This window comes from Dermochelys coriacea, chromosome 7, assembly GCF_009764565.3.
Source record: "Dermochelys coriacea isolate rDerCor1 chromosome 7, rDerCor1.pri.v4, whole genome shotgun sequence".
Classification (NCBI taxonomy): domain Eukaryota; kingdom Metazoa; phylum Chordata; order Testudines; family Dermochelyidae; genus Dermochelys; species Dermochelys coriacea.
In genome coordinates, this window is record NC_050074.1 from 32,957,547 (window position 1) to 32,975,094 (window position 17,548).

Below are 17,548 nucleotides of genomic sequence, written 5' to 3' on the forward strand. Positions count from 1 at the left end.
TGACGGTTGGCGGCAGCGCCCGCACCGGAATTCGATTTGTTGGGCTCGCGGCAGGGGAGGTTTATGGATCCGTGTAAAGGTTACCCTGGTCCCGGGCAGGCTTATGGTGCCGAGGTTCTAACCTGGTCCCCCAAACCCAACACTGAATTTTTAACCCGTCAGAGCCAGCGATGCTAACGGGGCAGGGGCAGGGGCAGGGGCAGGGGCAGGTACGGGTACGCGGGCTGGCTCTGCAACAGGGGCTGCAGCAGGCGATACCCCACGCTGGGGGTCAGCCAATTGCACCCAGCCGCCCCGCAGAAGGCGTTGGCTCACAGGGCAAGGATCACAAGCAGGCACAGAGATGAGTACTCCCAGCTTGGCCCGGGGGTGAGCCTCTTTCCCGCCCGCTGCCTCCATTTCCCCTCCCACCCTTTGTTTCTTAGGCTGTGAGCAGTTTGGGACAGGGACGGTCTCTCGCTGTGTGGGTGTGGCTCGCCGGGGCCCTGATCTGGGTCAGGGTTTGTGCAGCACCCGACCGGACGTGGGCCACAAGCTCAGGTCTGAGCAGCACCGCCCTAGTCTCACTGGGGGTCTGCACAGCACCTGGCCAAGTGGGGCCCCTGAGTCAGGGTCCATGCAGCGCCTGGCACAGCATGGCCCCTACCCTGCTCTCAGTCAAGATTAACTGGGCGTAATGGGGACTCTGATCTCAGTTAGGGCATTCAGATGCATCCGATGAAGTGAGCTGTATGCTCTAATAAATGTGTTAGTCTCTAACGTGCCACAAGTCCTCCTTTTCTTTTTGCGAATAAAGACTAACACGGCTGCTACTCTGAAACCTGGCATTCAGATCCTAGCCTAAACAGCGAGTGCATTTAAGTAGGTGTCTGCTTCCCTCTAGTGGTAGTTTGATGTGATGAAAAGAGAAAAGGAGTACTTGTGGCACTTTAGAGACGAACACATTTATTTGAGCATAAACTTTCGTGAGCTACAGCTCACTTCATCGGTGTGAGCTGTAGCTCATGAAAGCTTATGCTCAAATAAATTAGTTCGTTTCTAAAATGCTATAAGTACTCCTGTTCTTTTTGCAGCTACAGACCAACATGGCTGCTACTCTGAAATCTTTGATATGATGGTAACTTCTCATTCTTTTTCTGTGCATGTCTATAATCCACTATAATCCAGGTTGCTGTCGCTGAGATTTGATTTCTGGCTGAGCTGTGTCCCCCCAACCCCGTGGGGTAAATCTGCCCGTGGAGTCCAAAGAGGAGGATTAGCTGCTAAGGGCCACTGCACAAAGTCTTAGCGCTGTCTATGCGTACAGCTCGCTGTTAGGGCCCCAGTGCATACTCCACATGCGTGTGCTGCAAATTTGCTCAGGGCCTTGGCTTAGGGGGAGAGGAAAGATTTGCAAAGGCAGCTGGCAGGTGCTGGGATGGAGGCATGGCCTGGGATTGCGGAAGCTGCTTTCATCCTGGCTAGGAAAAAAAGTGCTAGCTCATTAACCCACACCATCCTTTGTCAGGGTGGGGGGGGGGGAGGGAGGCAAGCAAGCTTTCTCTCTCTGGCTGTGGGAGAGGAGGGAGTACAGTGGTTAAAGCAGGGGGGCTGGGAGTCAGGACTCCTGGATTTCATCCCCAGCTCTGGGAGGGGAGTGGTGTCTAAGGTCTCGGAGGTTAAGGGCAGACAGCATCATTAGATCATCTTGTCTGACCTTCTGAATATCCCAGGACGTTAAACTTCCCCCAGACAGTTGTAGGTTGAGACCAATGACTTTGGTATTTCCACCCTCAAGAGCTTAAGGCAGAAGTGGGCAAACTACCGCCCGCCAGCCATTTTAAGCTAGCCTTCAAGCTCCTGCTGGGGAGTGGGGTCTGGGACTTGACCACTCCAGCTCAGGGGAAGGGTCGGGGGCCACTCCACGCGGCTCCCGGAAGCTGTGGCATGGCCCCCCTCTGGCTCCTATGCACTCTAAGGACCCCGCTCCAATGGCCCCCTCCAGCAGTCCAATGGGAGCTGCAGGGGAGGTGCCTGCGGATGGGGCAGTGTGAAGTACCACCTGGCCGTGCCTCTGCATAGGAGCTGGAGAAGGGACATGCTGCTGCTTCTGGGAGCTGCTTGAGGTAAGTACAACCAGGAGCCTGCACTCCTGAGCCTCTCCCCAACCCCCTGCCCCAGCCCTGATCCCCCTCCTGCCCTCCAAACCCCTTATTCCCAGCCTGGAGCACCCTCCTGCACCCCAAGCCCCTCATCCCCAGCTCCACCTCAGAGCCCACACCTCCAGCCAGAGCCTGCACCCTTCCTGCACCCCAACCCCCTGCCACAGCCCTGATCCCCCTCCCAACCTCTGAATCCCTCGGTCCCAGTCCAGAGCACCCTCCTACGCCCCAACCTCCCCAGCCCCACCCCAGAGCTCACACCCCTAGCCAGAGCCCTCACCCCCAACCCCAGCCCAGAGCTCCCTCCCATACCCCAAACTCATTTCTGGCCCCACCCCGGAGCCCTCACCCCCTTCCACACCCCAACCCCAATTTTATGAGCATTCATGGCCCCCCATACAATTTCTATTCCCAGATGTGGCCCTCGGGCCAAAAAGTTTGCCCAGCCCTGACTGAAGGGGTTGTGAGCCCCAAGCAGAGAACAGGCGAGAACCAGGGCCTCTGGTGTTATGCGGGGATTGATTAGGTAAGACCTTGATGAGCGCAACAGCCGCTCCATGCCTCATGCTGCAGAGGAAGGCAAAAGGTCCCTGCCACTGTGACCAGGGCAGGAGGGGAATTCCTGCCCACTGCCAAATCAGGTGATCAGCTGGACCCTGAACAAGATCCACCCTCCAGCCATCTACAACAGAGAAACCTCAGAGCACAGGCCCCATTACCTGTTATCCCTGCTCCAGCTGTAGGTGATCTCCGATGTGTCAGAGGAAAGCCAAAACCCCCCACCCTCGGCGTTCCTGATTGCACCTGTGCCGCCACAAGCTGGGTGCCTCCATCGTTTTGAGGATCTGGGTCCAAATGCCTCCCAGTAAGTGCCTGAACAGACCTTGGCAGAATCCAGCCTTTAGAAAGTCCCATCCTGGAACATGCTCAGCACAGACCACGGTCATTTACTAACTCATCATAAGCCACTTATGACTGCAGCCGTCCTAGAAAGCAGGTGCTGCGCTTCTCTCTCCGTCTGGGAGCCTTCCTGAGGTGAGAGTCGTTTTCCAAAAGGGCACAGCGTGAATTTAATTCAGCGTCTAAGACGCTCCGTGTGCGGAGGGCTTTGGAAAATCTATCCCTGAGAGGGGGCTCCCGGAGCTCTAGTCCCTTTGGTGGAGGATAGGTCCCGGGGGGAAGAGCAGCCAGACCAGCTGGTGGATCCAGCCCTTAACCTCAGTGAGATACTGCACCAGTTGAATTCCCCCAGTTGCCCTAACTCTGCATGGTCACCCCTGCTTAATTTCCTACTTTTCCATTTCTCCGCGTGCCCCTGGGCACTGCTGTTGGGAAAAGGGCAATTCACAGGGCTGAGGAGAATCAAGTTAAAGATTGAAGCACCCAGGAGGACAAGTTAGGGATTAAATGGATTAACTTTGACCAGAACTTTCTCCTTATCCAGAACCCTGTATGGTCCCTGCGCTCTACTCACCATGCCCGTGGAGGAGTTTGTGGCTGGCTGGATTTCAGGTAAGAATGAGAAGGATCCAATTCCCACCCTCCTGGGCACTGCACAGACACATGTCCCTGCCGCTCAGAGTCAGGACCCTGTCGTGCCAGGGGCTGCACAGACCCCAGATGAGACTGAGGACCCCCTCCCCTCAGGCTAAGTGCTGCACAGACCCTGCCAACTGAGACTGGGGCCCCTATTGTGCCAGGCACTGCACAAACACCTAATGAGACAGTTTTTGCCCCCAAAGAATTTATAATCTAAATTAATAGACAAAGGAAAGATTATTCTGCCCCCTTTATAGGGGGGAAACTGAGGCAGAGCAGGGAAGTGACTTGCCCAAGATCACCCAGGGAGGCAGTAGCACAGCAGGGAATGAAACCAGGTTCCCTGAATCCCAGTCTGGCTTCACAATGACAAGGCTGGCCTCCCTCCTCAATTTAGGTGTATTTTAAAGAGTGGAATTTAAGTGCCAAATTCTGTTTTTTTTGCCGAAAAAGATGTGACAGTTCCCAATCACTCATTAACAAGTGAGTTAAAAATAATCAAGGCATGTCTCACACTGGGGTCTGTGTTCTTTTCAACCATTTTAACATTTGCCGGCAGCACTGGGATCCCCAAGAAAAAGAGGAAGTGGCAGTGGGGTGTGTAGGGATGTGTGGAGGAGGGTAGGACTCCTGGGTTCTATTTCTAGCCCCTAGAGGGGTGGGCCTACTGAGTTACAGCAGCAGGCCTGGGAAGTCAGGACTCCTGGGTTCCATTCTCATTACCGGGACAGGGGCGGGTTCTAATTTCCAACTGACTTGTTTTTTCTTTGGACACAGGAGCTGTGGGGCTGGCCTTGGGGCATCCAGTGGACACAGTGAAGGTGAATATGAAGCTGGTACTACTGTAGGGGGATCGGGGGTGGAAAGGGACAGGGAAAACTTCTCTCCTATAGATAGAACGAGGAGATACGACCTTGCTGGGGAACTGGCTAGCTCAGAGCAGTGCCCAGCACCTCAAAGAGCAAGCAATAGCTATTTTAACTCATTTATTTCTTATTATGGTAGACCTAACCAACATCGGGGGCCTTTGTTTCCACAGACCCTCCCTGCCAGAGCTCAGGCCCCCCTATCAGGCCAGGCACTACACAGACCCTCCCTCCTCCCATGAGATCTCCACCCATCAGGAGAGGCACTGCACAGACCAACAGTGAGAGAGAATCCCTCCCCACAGGAGTCCACAGTCTGAATAGACAAGCTGGGAGGGGAAATAGAGGCACAGAGAGGGACTTGCCCAACTCAATGGCAGAACCAGGAATAGAACCCAGGAGTCTTGACCCCCAGCACCAACCCCCACAGCTTTAACTCCCTAGACCCCACTCTCCTGCCAAAGCTGTGAACAGAAGCTAGAAGTCCCAGGCCACAGTCCCATCTGCTAGAAAATGCTACCTCCAAATGCCTCTAAGGAGGACTTTGGCCTTTGCATAAACTGTTGCTGTTAATATTTCTCTGGAAATTCTTTGCTTAAAGATGGTGTCTCGTTCCAGGTGCGGCTGCAGACGCAGTCTGGCTATCGGGGGATCCTGGATTGCATGATCAAAACGTACCGCAATGAAACGGTCTGAGGCAGCACATTTATTATTTGTATTAGGGCAATGCCAAGAGACCCCTGCCCAAGCTCAGAGGCCCCCATCGTGTTGGGGATGCACATCAGCCCCGACAGAGATCAACCCCTCCCCCCCATACCATATGCTACGGGGAGCAATGTGTGCGTGTATGCATGGGTGTCAGCTTTTGGGGAGGAGTCTCCCAATTACACTCTCACCATGGCTCACACCGAGCCATGAGCCACATACGCCTAGGGCTGGCATTGATCCCACCATGGCACCCTTTGCCTTGCAGGTCCTAGGCTTCTTTAAGGGGATGAGTTTCCCACTGCTGAGCGTGGCCCTGGTCAACTCAGTGATGTTTGGGGCCTACAGCAATGCCCTGCTCTACCTGAGTGCCACCCACCACCATGAACGTCATGCCAACCCCCCCAGCTACGCCCACGTCTTCACTGCTGGCAGCTTCTCCGGCCTGATGCAGGTGAGGGACCAGGCAGATCATGGGAGGAGAGAGCAGAACTCCTGGCTTCTAGCCCTACCTCCGATAGGGGAAGGGAGTCGGGTCCAGTGGTTACAGCGGGGGGGAGGGGGCTGGGAGTCAAGACTCCTGGGTTCTATTCCAGCTCAGGGAAGGGGAGTGGGGTTGAAGTGGGTTAGAGCAAGCAGGGCTGGGAGCTAGGACACTTGGGGTTCTCTCTCCAGCCCCAGGAGTCAATGCATGTCAGTATTTTCCTTTAAGGAACTAATCAGGGGACTCATTTTTTTCCCCATTCCCTCCCCCGCACCCCAATCTCAGGCCGTGGTCCTGGCTCCTGTTGACCTGATCAAAGTTCGGCTTCAGAACCAGACTCACTCCTATGGGCGGAGGAGTCCAGTGGGGGGCCCTGGAGCCCAGTACCGGGGCCCTGTGCACTGTGGTGCCTGCATATTCCGTGAGGAGGGGATGCTGGGCCTGTTCCGGGGCACCTGGGCCCTGGTGCTGCGAGATACACCCACTATGGCCGTCTACTTCCTCACATACATCAGTCTGTGCCAGGCTGTGACAGCGCCGGGGAGAGAACCGGGTGAGAGGGGAAGTGGACTGGAGGGGGCTATCCACCTTGCCAGGGGAGGAGACTGTAGGGAACAAGGATTCCAGTTGCGTAATGTAAGTGCTTTGATGGGCCAGAGACAATTAAGACAGATCTTTTCACACAGTGCTATAATGCAGCCACCTCTTGGGTGGAAACTGACAGGTGTTTAACAATCGCACAATAACTAACCACAGCCACTGCCCTGAGGACAGCACTGACTGAGGGGTATGGCCCCTGCCGAGCCCCCCCCTCCTGTAGTTGAGCCCTAACTCTCTTCCCTTTGCTCCTAGGCCCGATGACAGTCCTCATAGCTGGGGGTTGGGCTGGCACAGTCTCCTGGGCCTTAGCCACGCCCATGGATGTGATCAAGGCCCGGCTCCAGATGGACGGGGTGAAGGGAGTGTCCTACCGCGGTGTCTTGGATTGCATCCGCATCAGCGTTCGGCATGAGGGACCCCAGGTTTTCCTAAAGGGCCTTGCCCTGAACAGTATCCGTGCCTTCCCTGTCAACGCGGTGACCTTCTTGAGCTACGAGAACATCCTGAAACTCATCTGCTGAGCCCCACCCTGCTCCCAGCAGCATCATTCCCCCCCTATCACCGCACTGGGAGCCAGCACTGACTGCCAGGGGAGAGCGCCCCCTACTGAGCCCTGCAGCAGAGTGCCCCCAGCGTTATGCTGGGGCACAGAGGTCAGCACCGCCTGCAAGAGCAAGGCAGGATCACCCCTCCTACCGTCTATCCCCCAAGGTTAAGCTGTGTCCTAGATTCAAATGTCCTGAGTGATGTTAGTTCTCCCCACTTTCCATGCATCTTAGCACCTCGGGGAGAGGAACTGCCTGACAGTGGTGGGGAGGGGTAGTGACTTGGGAGCTGGGAATGAAATAGAGGGAATGAGAACTGAGGAGCTGGTCTGGGGAGTGGGGGAAGGGGTGGGGGGAGAAGAGTCATGCTGCTAAAAAACACAGAGCCATGAGTGAGGCCTCCTGGGTTCTATGCCAGATCTAGGACTAGAGAGGGAGTCAGGACTGCTGGGTTCTTCTCCCAGCTCTGGAAGGGGAGTGGGGCATGTGGGGGAAAGGAGGGGCCATAGGCAGAACAGTGTGGGGGAAGGAGTTCTAGGAGTAGGAGAATTTCTCCTTATCCAGCTATAGCATTTCCCTAGCAACCAAAAATCTACTTAATTCTCATCAGTCAGCAAACTCTCTGCTTTTGGCCCAGTCTGACGGGCACAGAGACCCTGCCACCGCCACCCTGGAGCAGGCTGCAAGGTGCAGGGACCAGGGGAGGCAAGCTAAACCTATTAGACAATATCCCCAGAGTCAGGAATTGAAGCTAGGAGTCCTGTCACCCCTGCTCTAACCCACCACACCCCACTCCCCTCCCAGAGCTGGCAGAAAACCCAGGAGGCCTGACTCCCTGCTCTGTGATTTTTAGCTGTAACCCACTAGACAAGCCCCTCCAAACCCACTAGACCCCACTCTCTACCAAGCGCGCAGAAGATCCCTAATACAAGCTCTTTGTAACAACACCTGGAGGGCTGGGTCTTTGCCATAGATGTGATGGAATAGTAGAGGCTTCCCAGCTCATTTACTGCTATGGGGGGCGGGCGAGGGAGAATCTGAGAGGCAGGACCCTGTTCTTGCCAGCTCCCTGTGGCCCCTCTGGCTGCTCCCATCCTCCTGGGGGACATCTCAGGAAATGCAAGCCAGCAACGTGGCGACGGATTCCTTCACTGCTGCTGTGAAGGTGCTGGCCCTCTTGGGGGACTCGGTCTCCTCTGTTCCTCCCTGAATGGCACCGCTCCCTGCCCTGCACTGGAGGGAAAGCCAGGCCAGGATTGGACACCCCGTTCCCAATTCTGTTGGAGTTTCATGGCTGGAGCTTAAGGTGCAAAGCAGGAAAGGGACATGCCCCGAAGTTCACAGAGCGAGTCTGGAATAGAGCCCAGGAATTCTGGCTCCTGCTTCCCTGTCTCTATCCATAAGAGCTCACTCTGCTCCTAGAACCAGGGATGGCACTCAGGAATCCTGACTCCCAGCCCCCCTGCTTTAACCCACTAAACCCTGCCACTGTGCTCAGCACCAGGAATACAATACAAAGGCCACAGAATCTCACCCACTCACTCCTGCGAAAAACCTCCCACCTATGTCTGAGCTATTGAAGTCCTCAAATCGTGGTTTAAAGACTTCAAGGAGCAGAGAATCCTCCAGCAAGTGACCTGTGCCCCATGCTACAGGGGAAGGCGAAAAACCTCCAGGGCCACTGCCAATCTGCCCTGGAGGAAAATTCCTTCCAGACCCCAAATATGGCGATCAGTTAAACCCGGAGCATATAGGCAAGATTCACCAGCCAGATACCCAGGAAAAGAATTTTCTGTAGTAACTCAGATCCCACCCCGTCTAACATCCCAGCACAGGCCATTGGGCCTATTTACCATGAATATTTAAAGATCAATTAATTGCCAAAATCATGTTATCCCATCATACCATCTCCTCGATAAATTTATCGAGTCTAATTTTAAAGCCAGATAGGTCTTTTGCCCCCACTGCTTCCCTTGGAAGGCTATTCCAAAACTTCACTCCTCCGATGGTTAGAAACCTTCATTTAATTTCAAGTCTAAACTTCCCAATGACCAGTTTATATCCATTTGTTCTTGTGTCCACATTGGTACTGAGCTTAAATAATTCCTCTCCCTCTCCGGTATTTATCCCTCCGATATATTTATAGAGAGCAATCATATCTACCCTCAACCTTCTTTTAGTTAGGCTAAACAAGCCAAGCTCCTCAAGTCTCCTTTCATAAGACAGGTTTTCCATTCCTCAGATCATCCTAGTAGCCCTTCTCTGTACCTGTTCCAGTTTGAATTCATCCTTCTTAAAGATGGGAGACCAGAACTGCACACAGTGTTCCAGGTGAGGTCTCACCAGTGCCTTGTATAATGGTACTAAAACCTCCTTATCTCTACTGGAAATACCTCACCTGATGCATCCCAAGACTGCATTAGCTTTTTTCACAGCCATATCACATAGGATGACTATGAGCCGCCAATGATCAACCAATACTCCAAGGTCCTTCCCCTCCTCCGTTACTTCTAATTGATTCATCCCCAGCTTATAACTAAAATTCTTGTTATTAATCCCTAAATGCATAACCTTACACTTCTCACTATTAAATTTCATCCTATTACTATTACTCCAGTTTACAAGGTCATCCAAATCTTCCTGTAGGATATCCCGGTCTCTCTCTAAATTGGCAATATCTCCCAGCTTTGTATCATCTGCAGACATTACTAGCACACTCCCACTTTTTGTGCTGAGGTCAGTAATAAAAAGATTAAATAAGATTGGTCCCAAAACTGATCCCTGAGGAACTCCACTGGTAACTTCCCTCCAGCCTAACAGTTCACCTTCCAGTAGGACCCGCTGTAGTCTCCCTGTTGACCAATTCCTTATCCACCTTTCAATTTTCATATTGATCCCCATCTTTTCCAAATTTAACTAATAATTTCCCTTGTGGCATGGTATCAAACGCCTTACTGAAATCTAGGTAAATTAGATCCACTACCTTTCTTTTGTCTAAAATAATCTGTTACTTTCTCAAAGAAGGATATCAGGTTGGTTTGGCATGATCTACCTTTTGTAAAACCATGTTGTATTTTGTCCCATTTACCATTGACCTCAATGTCCTTAACTACTTTCTCCTTCAAAATTTTTTCCAAGATCTTACTACATACTACAGATGTCAAAAAGGTCTGTAGTTAGCCGGATCACTTTTTTTTTCCTTTCTTAAAATTAGGAACTATGTTAGCAATTCTCCAATCATACGGTACAACCCTTGAGTTTACAGATTCATTAAAAATTCTTGATAATGGGCTTGCAATTTCATGTGCCAATTCCTTTAATATTCTTGGATGAAGATTATCTGGGCCCCCCGATTTAGTCCCATTAAGCTGTTCAAGTTTCACTTCTACCTCAGATATGGTAATATCTACCTCCATATCCTCATTCCCATTTGTCATGCTACCATTATTCCTAAGAATATTCCTCTTTAGCCTTATTAAAGACTGAGGCAAAGTATTTGTTTAGATATTGGGCCATGCCTAGATTATCTTTGACCTCCACTCCATCCTCAGTGTCTAGCAGTTCTTTCTTTGTTTTCTTCTTATTTATATGGCTATAGAACCTTTTACTATTAGTTTTAATTCCCTTTGCAAGGTCCAACTCTGCTTGACGTTTAGCCTGTCTCATTTTATCCCTACATGTTCTGACCTCATTAAGATAGCTTTCCTTGCATCTTCCACTCCCTGTACGCTTTCTGCTTTTTCTTAATCGCCTCTCCGAGATGCTTGCTCATCCAGCTTGGTCTACAACTCCTGCCTATGAAATTTTTCCCCTTTCTTGGGATGCAGGCTTCCGATAGCTTCTGCAGCTTTGATTTAAAGTAATCCCAGGCCTCCTTTGCCTTTAGATCCATAAGTTCTTCAGTCCAATCCACTTCCCTAACTAATTTCCTTAATTTTTGAAAGTCGGCCCTTTTGAAATCAAAAACCCTAGTTGCAGATTTAATTTTTGTTAATCCTTCCATTCAGTTTGAACTGAATTTAGCTCATGATCACTTGAACCAAGATTGTCCCCTACAACCATTTCTTCTCTGAGGTCCTCGCTACTCACCAAAACCAAATCTAAAATGGCATCCCCTCTAGTCGGTTCAGCAACTACTTGATGAAGGAATCCATCAGCTATCGCATCTAGGAAAATCTGAGCCCTATTATTATTACTAGCACTTGTCCTCCAGTCTATATCTGGGAAGTTAAAGTCTCCCATGATCGCACAGTTTCCATTAGTATTTACTTCATTAAAAACATTAAAGAGGGCTCTATCCATATCCAAATTAGATCCCGGCGGTCTATAGCACACCCCAAGCTCTATCCCAGGGGAGGCTCAAGTAGTTTTCTTCCCCAATGTAATTTTTGCCCAGATGGACTCTGTTTTATCCATTCCATTGCTTCTTATTTCTTTACATTGTACCTCATCATTGATATACAATGCTACTCCACCACCTTTACCTTTATTTCGGTCTTTCCTGAACAGCATATACCCTTCAATATCTGTAGTCCAGTCATGACTACTATTCCACCATGTTTCTGTTATCCCGAAAATATCTGGTTTCACTTCCTGCACCAGTAGCTCTAGTTTCTCCATTTTGTTATCTAAGCTCCTTGCATTGGTGTACAAACTTCTTAATTTTTGCTGTTTGGCCTCGCTCACATTCTTTACCCGATTAGCACGGTCATTCTACAGCCAGTATAACCTATTAGACTGGTATCCACACTGCCCTTCCTCCTTATATACATTCTCCTACCCACGGCTGTATCCTTTCTTACTTCGTTTTCTTCCCTCTCAATGCTAAAATCCAGCGTGGAGATTACCTGGACTCCCAACCATCTTCCTCAAACTCCTTGTTTAAAGCTCTCTTAATCAGTTGTGCCAGCCTCCATCCTACAAGTCTATTTCTTTCTCTACTCAAATGAAGTCCATTCCGAGAGAACTGTCCTCTGTCCATGAATGCCTCCCAGTGGCCATACATCCCAAAGCCCTCCTTATAGCATACGGCCTAAGCCATCTGTTGATAGTCATAATCTTGTCACACCTTTTGTTGCCCTTCTCTAGGAGAGACAGAATCCCACTAAAGATTACCTGAGACTTGATTTCCTTAAGCGTCTTCCCCAGCCTAGCATAGTCTCCCTTCATACGTTCCAGTAAGAAACTAGCCGTATCATTTGTTCATCTCGCTCTGCCTCCACTTGCACACCTCTAAAATAGGGATAATTATTCCTTTTTGTCCACTTAGACCAGAAGGTCTGGCTGGGCAGTGCACAGCCCACTGAGGTCCTGATCTCGGTCAGGGTCTGTGCAGCACCTGGCATGATGGCCCCCTATCAAGGGGCGGGGGGGAAATGAAGTTTGTGCAACACCTGGCAAAACAGGGCCCCTGATCTCAGTCATGGTCTGTGCAAGGCCCAGCACGAAGGACCCCAATCTTGGTCCTGCTCTGTGGTGCACCTGAAATGATGCTTCCCCATCAGGGTCAGGGAGTGGGGTCTGTGCAGCACCCAGCACAATGATGGAAATTTATTGTGATCTCTGTTAGATGAAAAAGGAGCAGGTTGACCCAGAGGCACTGTTCCCTCTAAGCTGTGTGGGAACAGATCCTAAACCCCACGCACACGGCGAAACACCCCACGCACGAAAATTTGCACAGAAGAAATTTTTTTGTACACACAGCCTGTCAAAAATTAGAGGGAACATTGCGAGAGGTGGATTTGAGTACAGGCTTCTTTATTGCGATACTTGTTCCCCTGTACCCAATTGTCCAGTAAGCACCAAATTGATTACAACACTTTTTGTTTAGATTAGTATGTACATGCCTACATTTGTTATAACACCCCAAAACCTCTTTATTAATAAACAGAAACACCCACTATTAGTAAATCCATCTCTGTCTATTACTCATAGCATTATACATTACTTTTACCTTGAAGATAACAATTTGTTGCTAAGAAATGTGCCATAAATCTTCCTCATTAGCAGTTCTCAGGGGAGGGAAGAAAGGGCCATGAACAGTTCCCAGGGGAGAAGGGGCCCTAAGCCAGGGCTGGTTTATGTAGCTGGGAAAGGGAGGGAGGGGAAGATAACATTCGTTTTACACAAAGGGCATTTCTCTTGCAGCTGCATCCTTATCAATCTTTATGAGCAACAGAGAAGGAAAGAATCTGGCAACTTATATTTTAGACAAAGAAATACTGAAGAATTTGCAACTTATGTATTAGACAGAATAATCTGTCACTTATGTGTTTAGACCCAAAAATATTGCCTACATATGCCTTTGTCCCCTAATACTATGTCAGCACATTAGCAGCTTATTGTTATACTTAACCCTAAGAGAGCCCAACAATCTTGTCTGAAAGTCTGTCTCACAGGCTCTGTCAATCCTGGAGAGCTGCTCTTAGAAATGAGGTCAGAACCGAAGCGGTGGCAAGCGAGATTAAAGGCCTGGTATATTAAAGCAATACCCAGACTGGTGGTGAATACATAGTGGGCTTGCGGAGATTTGAGACTTCACTGTGCGAAGGAATAGGCTTCTCCAAGCCTTGGATATGTGTGAGCAGCTATCCCAGTTTTGGGGTTAGCAATGCTTCGCTGGCACACATCCAAGCCCCCAGGATGTTCACTGTAAGTGCTAGTGGGTGTAATTAGACGCCGGATAAGATGGCCGATAGTCTGAGCTTGTACATCTTTCCTGTAGATGACACAGCCTTGGGCGCGCGTGTGTGATCTGCAAAGCCACTGTACCTCTGGGAAGCCATTCCTACTCCAAGATGAACAGATGCATCAGTGCAAAACAATATCACGCTGTATCTTGTTTTCCCACGCATGGGTCCTTTGCAACCCATTTCCGGCTGGTGTGGACTCATTAATTAGATCCTCCAGGAGGAGATTAACTACAGTCAAATATTTTATGCATAATACAGCCAAACTAGGAATAGAACCCATAAGTCTTGACTCCCAGCCCCCAACACCAATCCACCAGACCCAACTCCCCTCCTGGAGCTGGGAATGGAACCCACAAGTCCTGACTCCCAGCCCTCCTGCTCCCCTGGTCTAATCCCTTAGACCACACTTCTCCCAGAGCTAGGAAAAGAACCCAGGAGTCTTGACTCCTACTTCTCTGTCTTCATACCACCTATCCTTATATGTAGTGTAAAGTCTTTCCCCCATAACTGCGACACAATGTCTGTATAGCAAGCCCCATGGATATGCAGCCATTTCTGGGGTGCAGCTGGACATGGATGGGAAGAAAAGTTACAGCCAAAGATGCCATGGGAAACCCTTTCACTAAGTGAAAGAGCACGGATGTCAAGGTGGGTCTGTTTTCCATGCCAAGCAAACATGGGCTTCCATTTTGAATGTTTTATCCTGGAAAGCAGTGACTGTAAAGGATATGGGGGGGGGGGTGTCATAGTGGACAAGCAGCTCGATATGAGTTGCCAGTGCAACACAGTGGCTCAAAGGGCTGTGTCATGGTGTGTTACTCACCAACAGACTGGCGCCTCCCCCAGGTCGCTCTGGGGCTGAGCTCAGGATAGACATTCTGCACACTGCCACTCGATAATAATAATATTTTCGGACCAACACGGCTATGCCACCACTGCAAACAATGGAAAAAAATGTCAAAAAACCCTGAAATTTTCTATGAAAACCACCAAAACACATAAAATGTTCTGCCAAAAACCATAACATTAAACGTCCCAAATAGTTTTTGGGGAAAAAAAAAGTACATATTTTGGCAAAAAAAATGTAAAAAAGTAAAATTTTTCAGCCAAGAGCTACCTTAAACTGTAAAATTTCCTGAAAGCCACTGAAAATCACTTTTGCAGGTTGGGAAAAACACTATTTTATCCCATCAAAAAAATCAAAGCAAATTTTCTGGGGGAAAAATGAAAACAAAAACAAATCCTTGAACAAATTTCAGCTAAAAGCCACTGAAAACTGGAGAAAAAAAATTGGTGAAAATCCACAAAAATTTAGTTCTTGTTCCAAAATAATAATTATAAAAAAAGTCACCCTCTGATTCCTGCCTCAGGCCCATAATCTGCAGTGGAGCTAGAGTGTGCATTTTAAACAGAGACTCTGGATCTTGATTTAAAGACACCAAGCAATAGTGAATCCACCCCATCCCTAGGTCAAACGTTCCAATGGTTACTTGTTAAAAATTTGGGACTGAATTTCTCTCACTTCTGCCCCCAGCCAGCAGATCTCCTGCCTTTGTCTGCTACATTGCAGAGCTCTCTGCTCTGAGAGCCGCTCCCCCGTGTAAGTACAGTGCTATAGACCACAACCTCTTCCCAGTTCTCTTTTCAGAGTAGCAGCCGTGTTAGTCTGTATTCGCAAAAAGAAAAGGAGTACTTGTGGCACCTTAGAGACTAACAAATTTATTAGAGCATAAGCTTTCGTGAGCTACAGCTCACTTCATCGGATCTCTTTGTGAGGCTAAATAGTTCTAAGTCTTTCAGTGGGATGCCACTCCCAGCCTAGAGGAGATGTAACTTATACTGCCAAAAGAGTCCTTTTGCTAGTATAGTGTATACCAGTTCCCTGAGCAAAATAAGCTATGGACTTTTATGCCAGTATAAAAATGTCTCAAAAATATCCCCCACTTTATTCAGCATCATTGTACCAGGAGAAACTTGTAGTGCAACTTGGCAGACAATGAAAAGTGATATTGACGTAACCATGCCTGACTGACAGAGACACGGACCAAATCCCCAGTGCAGATGCTACTATGCCAATGGAAGAGGGCTTCCATCAACGTTGCTAACTTCCTTTGGGGACACGGTGTTCCTGTACTGGCATAGGCTTGTCTACACACCAGGGCTAGGCCGATATGGTTTCTGCAGTGTAGATATAGGCACAGAGATACTGAGGGTCTGTCCCCCGTCTGTATTTATTCAGAGGGATGTAAAGCCAATACAGAGTCTGAGATGTCCTAAGACTGACAGGAAACAACAGGTTGCTTATGACATGAAAACAATGCTCGGGTCTTTACTACAGCACCCTGCTGCTCCTCTCTAGAGAGCCCCTGGGATGCCTGCGCAGGCAGGACTGGGTTAGCAGCCAGCTGGTTTAGAAGCATTTTAAAGACAGTTTTTAGTGGTCTTCCTCTTTCACAGTCTTTGCTGGTTGATTCATTTATATGGCCCCCACTGCACCCTAGGGGGAACTGCCGGGTTGGAGCAGGGGCAGGGGGGTGGCTGGTAGCCAGGACTCCTGGGCTCTGTTCCAAGCTCCAGGGCAGGGGAGGGAGGTCCAGTGGGTTGGCGCAGGGGGCCTGGGAGTCGGGGGGAGAAGCCGGGAGTCCCGATTCTGCCCAGACAACACCCGGTCGGTCCCCGATGGAGGGTTCACACGCATCCAAAACTCCTGGGTTCCCAGCAACGAACGTCGGGCCAGCAGGTCTCCCTGCAGTGCAACCACGCTGGGGCCTGGGCCGCTCGCCAGCAGTTCTCCCCAGGCCCCCTTGCGGGACAACAAACCGTCCGACTCGAAACTCTTGCTCTTGTTGCTTGTAGGGTTTTCACAGCCTAGGTCCTGCCAGCCGGGGAAATTCACCCCGCGTCCCTACGGGGGCCAGAACCACCGCGCCGCTGGCCCAGTGAACGCCCGCTAGGCTCCCGCTACGGCCCCCAGACTTTCCGCCCTGGCAAGGGGCGAGGCAATGACCCAGAATCCCCCTCTTTGCTTCCCCATTTGCATTGCGTCCCGGACCCGGGCGAGGGGTGAGCGGCAGGGTCCGTAGGCGCGTGTAAAGCCGGCTCCTGGCTCGCCGGGCGGCCGAGCCGAACGAGCCCGCGGTCGGGTCCCCCTAGCGCCTAAAGCGCCGCGATCCGGCTGCCAGGTTTTATGCCGAGCTCTGGCCGCCGCCGCTACAGACTGAAAACTACAGATTGGGGAGGGGGGCGGAGGATCCGGGAGCGCCCCAGGCCGGGGATGGCCCCGCGGGACGGCCCCTGACGAGCCGGGGGACCAGTCTCCCGCCTAGGTAGGTACAGAGCGAAGGCCGCTTGCCCGGGGATTCCCCCCCGGAGCCGGGGCGGTGCGCGAGGCCTGCCGATCTGCTGACCCGTCCTCAACCCCCCCCCCACCGCGGGTTCGCTCCCCCCGGGGGCATCGTGCTACATTGGGGGGGGGGGCTTGACATGACGCCTGTCCGCGGGGCATCTTTCCCCCACGCCTCGGATTTCTAATCGCTGGAAGGGCTGTGAAGCCCCCCCTCTAGCCACCGGGGTCAGGAGTAAAATCTTACCCCTTCCCCTCGTAGGGCAAGTCACCCCCGCGCTGCAGGGCTCCCGGCGCTTCCCGCTGAAGCGGCCGGGGCTGGTGGCTGCCACATTCAGGGGGCCGGGCCAGAGGGGCCCATGGGTTTTATCTGGCAGGGCTGCTCCTATTATTAAAAACCATCTACAGGTTAGGAATTCACAGCCTGGTTTCCCCCTTACATGTCAGTTTCCCCAAGCAGGCAATGGTTGCGCTGGGTCCACGGTAGGAGGAAGGGGACATTACAATACAATACCACTAACCGCAGCCCGAGTTTTCTATTATGACATCACATGGGGCCCTGATTTCAGCTGGGACCTCTATTGTGCAGGGCCCTGCCCCCCCCCCCTTTCCTCCCCTACTGAGATCAGGGCC

The 17,548-nt window shown here is 50.9% G+C and overlaps 1 protein-coding gene across 3 annotated transcripts; it reads left to right on the top strand.

Annotated features, from left to right (window-relative positions):
* Positions 1-47: 47 nt before the first annotated feature.
* Positions 48-8,390, top strand: SLC25A45 (solute carrier family 25 member 45). 3 transcript variants are annotated; one of them, XM_043518068.1, is made up of 9 exons: positions 2,091-2,105; positions 2,557-2,667; positions 2,879-3,006; positions 3,586-3,653; positions 4,458-4,501; positions 5,165-5,236; positions 5,520-5,705; positions 6,021-6,288; positions 6,588-8,390. In XM_043518068.1, the coding sequence occupies exons 4-9, from the start codon at positions 3,617-3,619 to the stop codon at positions 6,854-6,856; spliced, it is 876 nt and encodes a 291-aa protein (XP_043374003.1). In that variant the 5' UTR covers positions 2,091-2,105; positions 2,557-2,667; positions 2,879-3,006; positions 3,586-3,616; the 3' UTR covers positions 6,857-8,390. The 3 variants fall into 3 exon arrangements, with proteins under 3 accessions (XP_043374002.1, XP_043374004.1, XP_043374003.1); XM_043518067.1 differs by lacking the exons at positions 2,091-2,105; positions 2,557-2,667 and adding an exon at positions 48-347; XM_043518069.1 differs by lacking the exon at positions 5,520-5,705 and having other exon boundaries at positions 2,090-2,105.
* The last annotated feature ends 9,158 nt before the right edge of the window (positions 8,391-17,548 follow it).

What these genes read in the sequence shown, in the direction of transcription:
- SLC25A45 (XM_043518067.1), top strand. Translation starts at nt 3,617, where the DNA reads ATGCCCGTGGAGGAGTTTGTGGCTGGCTGGATTTCAG. An exon ending in TGTGGCTGGCTGGATTTCAG is followed by an intron (nt 3,654 to 4,457) that starts GTAAGAATGAGA and finishes CTTTGGACACAG; the next exon opens with GAGCTGTGGGGCTGGCCTTG. An exon ending in GCTTCTCCGGCCTGATGCAG is followed by an intron (nt 5,706 to 6,020) that starts GTGAGGGACCAG and finishes CCCCAATCTCAG; the next exon opens with GCCGTGGTCCTGGCTCCTGT.